The sequence below is a fragment of the Rhinoderma darwinii genome, chromosome 1 (genome assembly GCF_050947455.1).
Source record: "Rhinoderma darwinii isolate aRhiDar2 chromosome 1, aRhiDar2.hap1, whole genome shotgun sequence".
In the NCBI taxonomy this organism is placed as follows: Eukaryota; Metazoa; Chordata; class Amphibia; order Anura; family Rhinodermatidae; genus Rhinoderma; species Rhinoderma darwinii.
In genome coordinates this window covers 572,984,786-572,999,240 of record NC_134687.1, presented here as the reverse complement: position 1 = coordinate 572,999,240, position 14,455 = coordinate 572,984,786, and the positions used below count along the sequence as shown (strand labels likewise).

Here is a 14,455-nt window from a genome sequence, read left to right as displayed (position 1 = left end):
CGTGTTCCTAAGAATTGCTAACTCAAACTTTAAATTCTCATGATGAACAAAGTTCACAAAGTTATAGTAATTAAGGAATTACTGATGTGGCAGAACTCCAATTGTCATTTTTTTCACTTTGGACAGCCATTAAAAGATGAGTTTTCAGCTCTCCTGACATGTCTGTTTTAGTAAATACTTGTATTTCCCATGAAATAACACTGCTGGAGTGTCTATTCTTAGGATTCTGAATTGTGTTATTCCTTTGTTACTCATTTTGGAAATGTATTAAAAATGTAAAGCTTTCTCTTTGTCAATGGATCATGTCCCTACACACTCTATGTCCAATCAGTGCTGAAAGTGTCAGACATTGTAGTGACACATCCTATAGACAAGAAGAATGGTAACACCCAGAGTTTTATGTATTCATACATTTCCAGGAGGAATAACAGAGGAACATCAGAGAGCTATTTCAGTATGTCTTATGAGGGGATATGTCATAAATGGCATTTCTTACAATAAGTATTTAAAGCTGGAGTGTTTTACCCCGACCCCGAGCTTGATTTCGCTGTAGATATATGTTTTACACCCCCCCCCCCCCAAAAAAAATATTTCACCAACCATATGATACATTTCTGGATTGTTGTTTTTTTTTTTGTTTTTTTTACTATGATTTCATTTTTTTAATGTACCAAAATAAGGGGATAGCCCATTTTAAGGGGTGTAACTAGAAAAACCTAGCTCCCATAGTAAAGTCAATGGGTCCCCATAGGGCATACAAACTTTACCTTCTTGTGAAATTAAGGCAAGGACACTTTCCTGCCGAGTTGCTAAAAAAAAAAATGCAACTAGGCTGCCAAGTCTACAGGTTTAGGAATAGCATAACAAACAAGGGTTGTCCTAGAATTCATGAAAAAAGAAAATCAGACCATAATATATTGCGTGATAATCTCCCTGGATATTATATGGATCCAGAGATCTCTCCATTTATTGCTCCAATTGCACTGTAAGATTTTTTTCAGGCTTCCAGCGTAGCGGGCGTGTCCTGCTGCATCCCCTCCCCCTCCCTGTCATAACTTTTTTAGGTAGATCAATCTGTTTCACTGCACCTGCTCTAGGAGAATCTTTACAAATGCCCCCCAGTCCTTTACAACTGACGAAGACACGCTGTGTTTCTGAATAAAAAGCTCCTTCTCTGCTTCGTTACTGACAAGCAGAGAAGGCATTTTCTATTGGCTGATGGCAGTTGGACAGTGGAGCTGAGCATGTGCGTGCTGTCTCAATCTGCTCAGTAGGAGGATGTGGACGTTACTATACTGATCGAACACCATGGGGCGCCCTATAGAGAAGTAAAGGCAATATCGTGCAACTGGAGTATTTTTGTAACATAAGGCAAATTACAAAACAAATTAATTTTTAATGCTGAATTATATTGCAATAACATTTAATAGTGGGACCATTTTTTTTTTTTATCACTCATTAATACCACTATACAAGGCCCAAATATACCTCCCCACCTTGACCACATATATCTATTACAAAGACCAATAATATTACGATACAGTGGTCACATACTAGTTCTACACTGGCGCTCTGCAGTATAATCACGCTGTGATACAGTGCAATGAACACAGTACAATTATTTCTAGTGTCTCACACGTGACGTCTTCTTTGGTTAGACTCGTTCACTTTCTCTTTTCTCTCCCTCCAAACCAGACCACCATGACAACTTCTGCAGAGATTACTGCCCAGGTGTCTTTAGCTCTTAGCTGTACCATCACATCTTCACCCTGCACAGAAACTTCCTGTCCTGCTACCACATTTAACTATGTCCTAGTGCTGCAAAAATTGTGCCACACAGATAGTGCCTTTAAAAACAGTGGCAAACAGCTCGTGCCCAGCACTGTAATAGTGCCTCCACACAGTACAAGTGACCCTGTGTACCCCACACACTTTCATAGTGCGCTCTTTGCGTGTCACACAGTAATAGTGCCCCCACACTGTGGTAATGCCCCCCTTTGTACACCTTACAGTAATAATGCCCCCTTAGTGCCCTTCACACAGTACTAATTCCCCATGCGTGCCCCTCACAGCAGGGAAGTCCTTTTAGTTCCTCACAGTAATAATGCCCCCTTAGTGCCCCTTACACAGTTAGGATGCACCCTTAGTTCCCCCACTCAGTAAGAATGCCCCTTAGTGTCTCTCTAACTGCAGTAATGCCCCTCAAACAGTAAGGATGCCCCCTTAGAGCCCCACACTGTAAAGCTGCAACTCACATAGTAATGATGTTCTCTTAGGGACTGCCCTACTGTAAGTGCCCCTTCCCAGTTAAAACGCTCCCCCACAGTATTGATGCCTCTTTAGTGCTCCCACATACTAGTTATGCCCTATAAGTGCGCCCCACACTGGAATGCTGTCTTAGTATCCACTCACACAGTAGTGATGCACCCTTAATGACCCACACCCAGTAGTGATGCCCCCACACAGTACTTATGCTCCCTTAGTCACACCTACACAGTAGTGTGAAGTCTGCAGCTCAGCGCCGGCAGGCCTGTGTCAGAGTTCCTCACATAGTGAATGGTGGAGCAGGATGCAGATAAGCTGAAAATGGTCCCGGGTAGCCCGTGCCCCCTAGCAGCCGCTTCGGTGGAGACGCAACTGCCCCTATTCTTTTGTTAAATTTGATTTCCCTTAAATTTGATTGCATAACTTTGCTTAGATTCTGCTCAATTACAGATTCCATATGTATCTGTATTAACAGAATAAACCGTTTTAAACGGCCACATTTAAAGTCCCTTAACAGCTCTATTTACTCTGAATTTGTATTAAAACGTAAGTAAAATGTAATTAAAATGCTTTATTTCCAGTCATTTTGTGCATTGCTTCTTGTCCTCTTAAATGAATAAAACTGAGATAATTGATTAAGAAGTAAATGAAGATATACAGGCACAAAGCAGAATACAATTAATGTATGTGGACATTTTTATAACATATTCACTGATTTAATAAAGTGCTTTATTAAGGTCATCTCCTCCATCAACTTTTTTTTTTCCTGTTTTTCATATCAGAGGAATGTATAATGTTCTGGAGATTATTGAGCTAATTTTATAAGCAAGAAAAATTTAAGTAACTATGTAAAGTTGCATCATAATGTTAAGCTTTTCTTTATTGGCAGATATATGGAGCTGGCCTCTGCCAGTCTTTTCTGGAAGTCCTAAAAGATATAACCATGGAAGGTCAAGTTCAAGTGCTTAAGGTAATCTCATATCTCTGACAAATGTTTAATTGTGGCTGTGAAAAATATATGTGACTGCTATCTTTAATTACTTTGCATTTTTAAGCTGCCCATACACATAGGATGATAGTCGCCTAAACCCGCAAGCGGTACCAGCAGACTATTTGATTTCTATCAGGGTGTCATGAGGGATTGCACATGTTGCGTTTCAACATACCTGATCCTTTATTCCCGCAGGAGATCAGCTGCTGCCAGTGTGTATGCTGGAGGAACAGCTGTCGGCCAAACTACTGATATATCAAGTGTATTGGCAGCTGTAGTAACGCAATGGCATATGTGAACTCAACCTGGTTAAAGAGGTTGTTTGGTAGCAAGCATTCAGTTACTGTACATTGCGACCACAGGGAAAATGGTTAGAATCATTATAAAAATAATGAAAATAATTTTTTTACATTTAATGCAAAGACCTGCCGCGTTCTCCAGAGTGATACACACTCTTCGTAGCTGCTTTCTAGTTAATAAATGAGGGTCCTGAATAGGGGTTCCCCCAGTATTAACTCAGAATCCCCCAATACAATATTTGAAAACCAGACAACTCTCCCTTTAAAAATAACCCGACATATAACTAAAGTTCCATCAAAAAAAGTCTGTTATTTTAACTAATATTTTGGCATATTAGCCAATACAATAAAATATAAAATAAAAATAGAAAATACATCAGGGGAATAAAAAATTGGGAATTATCGTTAAAGTTTATAAAGTCTTAAATCATACATCATCATGATAATAAACAATACAGAAGGTCAGATGCAAGGGGCCCACTAGGCTTTGGGGGACCCATGACAATCTAGGTAAACATACTTAACATTTTGTGTTTTGTGTGTAGTGAAGGTGTCAGCCCTGTGTACAATAAATTTGCCAGCTTATTGGATGGTGTTTGGAAAAATTTGCTTAAAGGAACACTCTAGTAAATGACGAATACACTGTGTTATACTTCGTGCAGGGCCTGAAGAGGCGGTATATGACTTCTACCTGGTGTTCCCTGTCGCTCTGTGTCAAGCACCAACCCCAAAGATCCTGTCATAGGCATAATACGTTTTCCTGGAGTGTTCCTTTAATAAGAAATACACCGAAGCACTAGCAACAACAGTGATGGAGACATTTAAAGAGGCTCTGTCACCAGATTATAAGTGCCCTATCTCCTACATAATCTGATCGGCGCTGTAATGTAGATAACAGCAGTGGTTTTTATTTTGAAAAACGATCATTTTTGATCAAGTTATAAACAAATTTAGATTTATGCTAATTAGTTTCTTAATGACCAACTGGGCGTGTTTTTACTTCTTACCAACTGAGCGTTGTACAGAGAAGTGTATGACGCTAACCAATCAGTGACCAATCAGTGTCATACACTTCTCATTGCTTCAACCCAGCTTCTTTCACTACACAGTGTGATTGTGCAGTGAAAGAAGCTGGGCTGGAACAATGAGAAGTGTATGACACTGATTGGTCACTGATTGGTTAGCGTCATACACTTCTCTGTACAACGCCCAGTTGGTAAAAAGTAAAAACACGCCCAGTTGGTCATTAAGAAACGAATTAGCATAAATCTAAAATTGCTCATAACTTACTCAAAAATGATAGTTTTTCAAAATAAAAACCACTGCTGTTATCTACATTACAGCACCAATCAGGTTATGTAGGAGATAGGGCACTTATAATGTGCTGGCAGAACCTCTTTAAAGAGGCTCTGTCACCAGATTCTGAAATCCCTATCTCCTATTGCATGTGATCGGCGCTGCAATGTAGAGAACAGTAACGTTTTTGTTTTTTTTTAAACGATCATTTTTGGCCAAGTTATGAGCAATTTTATATATATGCAAATGAGCTTTGAAATGGACAACTGGGCGTGTGTTTTTTTGTATGTCCAACTGGGCGTGTATTGTGTTTTTAACGGGGCGTGTTTACTTGTTTTACTAACTGGGCGTTGTGAATAGAAGTGTATGATGCTGACCAATCAGTGACCAGTCAGCGTCATGCACTCCTCTCCATTCATTTACACAGCAGCATCACGTTCTTACTAGAAGGATGTGCAGCCACATACGCAAGTGTCCTGATAATGAATACACATGACCTCCAGCCTGGACGTCATGTGTATTCAGAATCCTGACACTTCTGAATCTTTTCTGTGAGATTCCAGCAAGCCACGCGTAATCTCGCGAGATTATGAGGTAAACGAGATTTAGTTTCCCTTGCTGGAAATCTCACAGAAAAGATTCAGAAGTGTCAGGATTCTGAATACAGATGACGTCCAGGCTGGAGGTCATGTGTATTCATTATCAGGACACTTGTGTATGTGTCTGCACATCGTTCTAGTAAGAACGTGATGCTGCTGTGTAAATGAATGGAGAGGAGTGCATGATGCCGATTGGTCACTGATTCGTCAGCATCATACACTTCTATTCACAACGCTCAGTTAGTAAAACAAGTAAACACGCCCAGTTAAAAACACAATACACGCCCAGTTGGACATACGAAAAAAAACACGCCCAGTTGTCCATTTCAAAGCTCATTTGCATATACATAAAATTGCTCATAACTTGGCCAAAAATGAACGTTTTTAAAAAAACAAAAACGTTACTGTTATCTACATTGCAGCGCCGATCACATGCAATAGGAGATAGGGATTTGAGAATCGGGTGACAGAGCCTCTTTAAAGCAACCAGCAACCTTCCCTCTCTGTACATGGACAGGCATGGACATCTCTTGGATATAACATCAGTACATTGTTTGTTCGCCTCTTCTGAAGCTTCTACACTCTACAGAATAAAGAAGCCATGAAGATCCAGGACACAATTTACATTAGGAGTAACATTTTATTATTGCTGTCTGTTAAACTTTATTTACTGGAACTCGGAATAACGCCTTGAAGTTTCAGCTTTCAGCCACAGTAATGAATGAGAACGTGGCCAGTGATTTACAATAAAGAAACACTGGGAGTCTGAGACGTGCCGCTTGCTTCTTGGAATATAATTTTGAAGGAAGGAGCATTTGTTGAGAACAGCGTGACTCTTCATTCTGGTACATTACACGTATCCAGCTTCAGATAGATTATCTCTTCTTTAAAGCTTTGAGCTCTATTTGCAGGAGAGGTTCTACCATTCAACTTTTCTGGTAGAAAAAGTAAAAAGAAATATAGTTAAAGCAAACAAATGTGTTATCGATTTGAGAAGAACAGAATCTTTAAGACCTAAAGTTAGCTGTTCTAATTTTTAAGTCTCAACATTTTCATTGCAGAATAATTTTTGTGTCCAATGAATGGAGTGATATTGTCTGTCAAAAAGTATTCTTCAGATTGTGCCGAGATTTTTTTGAGAACGTTTTTGAGACCTAATATTCTAGTGTTCACCGATGTATCTATTCATCTGTAGGGGCCAGGGTGCTTCAGACTTTTGTCTGTATTAATTTTTTTTACAGTAATGTATAATCAGTGCTTTAGGTTTGTAATAATTAAAGGGGTTGTCCAGACATCTCTGTTCACATGATGATAGCAGCCCCCTTCCCCCGCATGACCTGCACAGAGAAGATGGGCTTTTTAGAGGGTGAGATGCTTTTTGTGCAGCCCACTGCTCTAATATAGAGGATTGTCCATAGTGGGGGAGCATAAGGCAGACAACCCCTTTAAGGCACAGTATCCCCTTCCCTCAGACAACCCCTTTAAGGCATAGTATCCCCCTCCCCAGCTAAAAATCTGCTTTGTGCTGCCATTATTAAGCAGAGCATGTTGCTGGTGTATTAACTAATGACATAAAATGACGCTTATAATCAGAAGTCCTGTGACCATATGGATTAGATGGGCATTCACATGTTTGTGCACAACCACTCCGCTTAGTAGAGTTTACTGACTTTTAAGATACATTAACAGAGTCTATGGGGAGCGACCTGGACTACTTTTTCCTTCTATGTGACATGGTAGTCTAAAGGGAAATATATTGACTTTGGAGCTACATTTGAACCACATGCTTCAATTTTAGAAACGGATTAAAAAAAATTCCACAGCTGCTCATTTTCCATCAGCTACAGACTCTGATAAGCTCAAATAAAACAAAAAAGTTATACTCCCCTCCCGTGACAAACGGAGCTGTTCCATAGAATCAATGCTGATGGGACCCTTGCGTAGGCCGGCGTGATCCAGTGACGTCATCATGCCGGCCTGCGCAAGGATGCTGAACCTGTTCCTGATAGGCTGCAGGCCGAATGTGGCTTGTAGCCTAGTAAATGGCAGTGCAGGGATACACAAAAGTAGGAGCAGCACTGTGATTATTTGCCTATGAAGGCTGGTGCTACGCTTCCAAACAAGGAGTGACCCCTCCTTGTATAACATATATCCAAGAAAAAGAGAACGAAGCAGCACTCAAAAAAACTTGGATTTATTCAACCAACATCCACTACAACGTTTCCCCCTCTCTATGAGGGCTTTTTCAAGTTAAATGTGTTACAGCATACACGTGTATATATAAGGGGCAAAGCCCAAGCAATCCGTGTTAACAACTTAACAGATAATTCAGAGAAAAAGTGTAATAATACACATATAATAAATATACAGCGATCAGTGAAACCAATCTCCAATTACATACAGTAGTTGTCATACAATACAAAAAAGTACAAAATCGATGTTTTATAAATAGTATATAAAAAAACTGTGTTTTATCCTAAAGTTCATAAACAAGGTGCAGTTAATTAAAAAACAAAATCAGCTGGCACTCACCGATCTACAGAGAAAAAACAATCATTGGACTCATATGTAACACACGTTGTAAGTTCTCAGTGTTGCACAGATCAAACTGCGCATGCTTACAAGCAGGGGCGTAACTAGGAAAGACTGGGCCCCATAGCAAACTCTTGACCGGGGCCCCCCCGGGTGCCACAAGCAGCCCCCCTTATAAATAGTGCCCCCTGTAGAATGTGCCATACAGCCCCCCTGTAGACAGTGCTATATAGCCCCGCCTATAGACAGTGTCACACCCCATTTGTAGATAGCGCTCCCACCTTCCCCTTGTAGATAGTGCCATACAGCCCCCTGTAGATATTGCCATAAAGCCCCCATTGTATATAGCGCTTTAAAGCTCCCACTGTATATAGTGCCACACAGCCCCCCCTTAGCATAAAGTGCCACACATAGACCCCTGTAGATTGCGCCACACTCAGCCCCCTGTAGTCATAGCCCTCCCCCTTGTAAGTAGTGCCATACAGTTCCCCCTTGTGTATAGTGCCACACAGCTCCCACTTGTGTATAGTGCTACACAGCTCCCCCTTGTGTATAGTGCCACACAGCTCCCCCTTGTGTATTTCAATCCAGCGGGAGGAAATTATCCATATCGAGTAAATATGCATACATATACAGGAAAAAAGGCGTTAGCCTTATATGATTCAAAAAATACATATATCTACACATAAGGGAGAAAACGGTCCGTCCACACTGTGAACAACGTCATAAGGCTAATTCCTCCTGGGTACGGAATAAATAGTAATCAATATCCCAGCACGAGATACATCTCCCATTTACCATAAGATGTATGCATATTTACTCGATATGGATAATTTCCTCCCGCTAGATTGAATACTGCAAGTTTTCACGTATGAAGATATTAGTGTACTGGCACTTCCCCTTTTCCAAGATGGCGATATAGTACTGGAGAGGGGATGATCGTGTGTTGCCTGATGACTCTCACGAGAGTTTGCTGGACCTTGCTGTTCCATGTTGCCGTGGTGATGTCTAAGTCAGATGTCTACTTTGATCCAATGGAAACCTTGCTTGTGAGCATGCGCAGTTTGATCTGTGGAACACTGAGAACTTACAACGTGTGTTACATATGAGTCCAATGATTGTTTTTTCTCTGTAGATCGGTGAGTGCCAGCTGATTTTGTTTATTAATTAACTGCACCTTGTTTATGAACTTTGGGATAAAACACTATTTTTTATATACTATTTATAAAACATCGATTTTGTACTTTTTTGTATTGTATGACAACTACTGTATGTAATTGGAGATTGGTTTCACTGATTACTGTATATTTATTATATGTGTATTATTACACTTTTTCTCTGAATTATATGTTAAGTTGTTCACACGGATTGCTTGGGCTTTGCCCCTTATATATACACGTGTATGCTGTAACACATTTGACTTGAAAAAACCCTCATAGAGAGGGGGAAACGTTGTAGTGGATGTTGGTTGAATAAACCCAAGTTTTTTTGAGTGCTACTTCATTCTCTTTTTCTTGGCAGTGCAGGGAGATACCTCCCTGCTCTGCCACAGTGTTCAATAGTATCTGCGTCCTAAGGATGCAGATACTATTGAATGTGGCATCGCTACCGTTGTAGCAGCCATAGCGGCACCTCCTCATGCCGCGGGTTCCTGTAGCAGCCACTGTGGCTGCTACAGCTGTAGTTATGCCACTGCTACCATAGAATTGGATGGGCCCCCTGTTGTAAAGGAAGATGAGCCACTGTAATTTTGAAATCCCTTATCAATGTAGTTCTGCTATATCTTTCCTATTGTGTGGTGCCCAAAATGGAACCCAATATTTTATTAAATTTTTTCTTTCATATTTATCTGGGTTGTATGTAACCAGTCTTTATTGGTCCAATAGTTCTTTTGCTAGGTTAAATTAGTTAAGACATACAAATCCACCTTGCTTTGAAAATACGCAAACGTTATAAGAAAGTCAGATACTTATGAAATTAACTTCTAAATCCTACTAAGTACACTGTCATATTTCAGTATCTTATATTTTTCCTTTAATTTTGTTCTTTAAGATCATATTTGCTGTTCTTTTGATGTGCTTAAGTAGCTCCGAGATCAAAGACACTGCCAATACTTCAAAGGTTGCGGACGATTTTGCACAACCAATGTGCCTAACTGTGACTCAACCAAAAATTTCTGCGCAATTTCCTGAACATTAATCGTTTTTAAATGTATTTTTGCTCACTATAACCTAGTTTGTCCTTGTAACTTCTCATAAATGACACCTGGGCACACTCCCATCAAAATATCCCGTTCTCGCTGTCACACAGGATGAGTGTGCTCGGCAATATCAGGAGTACAGATGGCCTATTACGTAGAGTTTCGGCACCAAGTCAATGTGCATAGAAACATTGCTGAATTATATACGCCTGCGGTTACACTAAAAAAAAGTAGTGTTGAAAGTATAATCTTATCTGTCAATATTCTGGTTGTGTACAGTCATTTTATCTTTGTAGCATACCTTTTGGTCAGAAAATGCGCTAAATTACATAGATGTAGTGAAAGAAGTTATTTAAATGTGCCCGACATCATTTTCAGAATTTGCTCAGGTTTGCCGTACTACAATATGACTTTTGTACCTGTTCCACATTATATCCAATCTTTTACCTCTCTATTCTATCTAATTGTATTAATGTACCCTCTACTTCATTGTGTGGAGACCACTGTTCAGTACTGGTAGATAGTAAAGTCCTCGCGGAGATAGTGATTTGCTACCACCTATACAGTATCTTGGTGTTTCTGCTCTTTAGAGCATCCCTCATCTTCATTTATACATTGAACTGTACCTGTTAACACAAAAAAGCCCTCCAGCTTTGTTCATTATACTTTGGCCTGCTGGTTGAAGAATATGTTTTGGATGAAATAATTCCTTGTGAGAAAAAGACACGACATTCTGTATGTGCTCGTCATTTTTTTTTTTTTTTTACATTTTGTTCTCTATTATATCATTAGTACCAACTTGTATTTTTATTAATTCTCTGTTAGGCATCTTATAAGTGCCCTTAATTAAAGAGGTTGTTTTTGGGTTAATTTGCTTAAGGCCTTATTCACACGAACGTGTCTGTTTTGCGCGCGCAAAAAACGCTGCGTTTTGCGCGCGCAAAAGGTCCGTGTGTCATCAGCATATGGTGCGTGGCTGTGTGATTTTCGTGCAGCTGGCATCATATGACACTCTGGTTTTATGTTTACAAACACAAAAGCACGTGGTGCTTTTCTGTTTTCATTCATTCTTTTTACTACTGTTGCGCGAATTGTGCTTCCGTGTGCGATTTGCACGCACCCATTGACTTCAATGGGTGCGTGCTGCGCGAAACACGGGCAAATATAGGACATGTCATGCGTTTCACACAGCGCATATACGCTGCGTGAAATTCACTGAGAGTCTGTAGGGCCCCATTCACTAACATAGGTACGTGCGACACGCGTGATTTCCACGCACGTAGCACGGACGTATTATACGTTCGTGTGAATAAGGCCTAATAGTTCAATTTCTGCAGGATCCGTTTTGATCCATTTTACAAAGGGTCCTGACCGTTTACATTGACTTATAATTGTTTAGTGCATCAAACTACGCTATTATGTCCACCAGTGGCAACGCAAACCTGAACCAGTGTGAAAAGAGCATAATTGGCATTACACAAAGGAAATTCCTAACTTAAATTAAAGTTTATATAAGACCTAAACGGCCTAAATTAACAAGATTGGCTACAAAGTGCAGTAAAGTTCGTTTTTTTTCATATCCGTCACGATCCTTTTCTCTCCTTGCTGTCTGTTTAGCTTTCCTGGTCAGTAGACGGTCATACCGCCTGTTCCCACGTAACCGATAAATTCAAGAGCTTCCAAGTAAAACTTGATGTAAACTTATAACCCCTCGATTACCCTGCATCACACTTCCGGAAAAATGAAGCATTACATAATTTCTATTGAAATAAATGGTCTGTTACTGTAATGCATGGATGTGCCGGGTCCTCCAGAGTGAGAAGCACGATTTGTAGTCGCTTTTGTGTGCTTTTCAAAGTGCCTAATAGGGTATTAAAAATTGATTTTCTAAACCAGACAAGCCCTTTAAAGTTTAGATTTTCTTAAATCAATGTATATATTTATCTTGCTCTCGTTGTGTGAGATACCCATATGATCAGCCATATATTGTCTGTGGGCTTAAATAATGCAAACCTAAAGATCTTGTATATAAAGCACAAATAAACCTTTTGGTCGTTTTTATAATTCATGTCACTAGGTTGCCCAGCTATAGCACACTAGTGTCTCTTACCAGGTTATGAATAAAATACCTTCAGGTTATTTGTTTCTGACCAGAATTAGATACAGCAGTAATTCCCCAATGTTTTAATCTCTCGCGTAGTCCATCATTAGTCGTAGTTCTCTGCAACATTTTTAAAATGTGTCTCCTGAACCCAATAAAACATCAAAAGAAGGTTGGTGCGACTATAGGAAAAATTGCAGCATACAATCACTTCTATCAAAACTGCATTTCTAGCTAAAACTTACTTAAAATTGGGGGAGTGCACATCACAGTTTGAAAAGCACTGATTTACAATTTGGTGTAACCACCAGAAGGTCTTTGCACCCACTGGACCACTCCGCCGGATTGGTGTAGGGCCACCTCTAAGGGCGCTGTCTAAGCAGCCTCCCTGGTCTTCACCCTTTAACCCCTCTACAGAGATCTGGTCTTCACTGCTGGTAGACTTCCAGGTCGCTACATTTTGAGGTGGTCCCGGTCCCTGTAGATGGGAGTACACTATGATTATTATACCATATGTTGAGGATGGCAAACGACAAATTTTTGGGGATATTCTCTCGAGTGCCAAAGAAGGCTGGGACTATACAACGAAAGTAAGTTGCTGTAAAGCACGAATTGCAAAAATTCCAACACTATTTTACCCAGATTTTACAGTGATTTATTGTCATTTTCTGTTCCTGTATGTCTTAGGAACAACATGAAGTGTCTGCCACAGGATCCCCATAACAGTCATAATAAATAACAATACCTTGAGGGATGCAACCACTGTGATGTTGGCTTGGTGGAGGCCGGCGGTAATTGCAGTTCCCCTCTGAATGTCATTCAGTGGCACAAGCACTGCACAACATCCCCTCTTCACCACCCTCCTGCAGGCATATTCTCACCCATGGCTGCCCATGCCATGGTATACCTGCACTCATATGTAAACTACCATGTGAAGAATTTATAGGCCAGACCAATGGCGGATTAAGTAGACCATAGGCCCCGGGGCTGTTCCACAAACTTGGGCCCCCCTTCTCCACCACAGCCCTGCCACGCCGTGTCTATATTAAACACCACCTTTCTGTGTGAGCATTGACAAATGAGTGTTACGATTCCCCTTGTCAAAGGGCTGTGTCTCTACATACTGACAGTCTCCAACCATAGCTGACAGTATCACACTGTGTAGGGACACATCCTCCTGACAAGGGGAATGGTAACACACATTTGTCTATTAGTCCTGGGTACTGTAAGGGGGCAAGCCCACGGGATCGCTGTCTCCTGGGGTAGACAGGCACTTTTGGCACAGTAAGAACAGACTACAGTCCAGTCACAGTGTGGTACTACTGGCCTCAGCCAGTTTTATTAGGTAGAAAAGCCGTAGCAGAAAACAAATAAATACATAAAGTAAATCCTAGGCCGTCTGGCCACTAACTAACATGCAGTTTCTAACTACAAAGAGCTGAGCCTAGAGCTCCAACTCCCAAACACAACACCACAGTTGCTTTACTCACATCCAGCTTTCCCAGGAGCAGAGAGACTGTGAACTCTGCCTCTATGTAAAGCACACCTCAGCTGTGCAGGTAATTAGCCACAATGCAATACCTGAAGTGGCTAGTGGAATAAGAACCCTCTCAACGCTCCCTATTCCAACATCCAGGCCCTTTTACACAGGTTTTCCAGAAAACCCTTGAGCAAGAAAAACACATTTCCTTCTAGCTCAATTCCCTGGCTGTTTTAAAATGTATAGGACAGGAACCTGGGTGAGATGTACACTCCGTCCACTACTTTTCCCCTGGTCCTGTCACCGTACACAAAGAGTTTATGTGGAATACAAGGATTTCCTATAACATACAGGAGAGGGGACAGATCTATAAATGCAATGACTCACAGGTGATGTCTTCACTGACGGGTCGCTCTCTTTTCTTTTCCATCTGACACATATCGTTATGGCGACTTCTCCTGATGACTGCAGAGTTTCCTGATGAGACATCTTTGCCCCTCGATTCTGTAGCCATTTTCAGCGTCTATAGCAACATAAAAATTCAGAAATTAAACACCCTAAATTGTCTTATACCCCAGACCCCTAAGAAAATTAAGACCCCAGGTCCATACATTAACTCAGACCAATAAATTCAGTCTCCAAGCGGTAACTAAACTTTTAAAAAACATTTGGCGTGTCATAGTGATGTCAGA

The 14,455-nt window shown here is 40.6% G+C and overlaps 1 protein-coding gene across 2 annotated transcripts in view; it reads left to right on the top strand.

The window, feature by feature from the left end:
* The window catches only part of IPO11 (importin 11), a 511,812-nt gene that overhangs the window by 290,583 nt on the left and 206,774 nt on the right, over positions 1 to 14,455 (top strand). For both annotated transcript variants that reach the window (XM_075839216.1, XM_075839226.1), the window contains exon 24: positions 3,155 to 3,235. In XM_075839216.1, the coding sequence (XP_075695331.1) occupies positions 3,155 to 3,235 (81 nt within the window). The remainder of the gene's footprint in view (positions 1 to 3,154; positions 3,236 to 14,455) is intronic.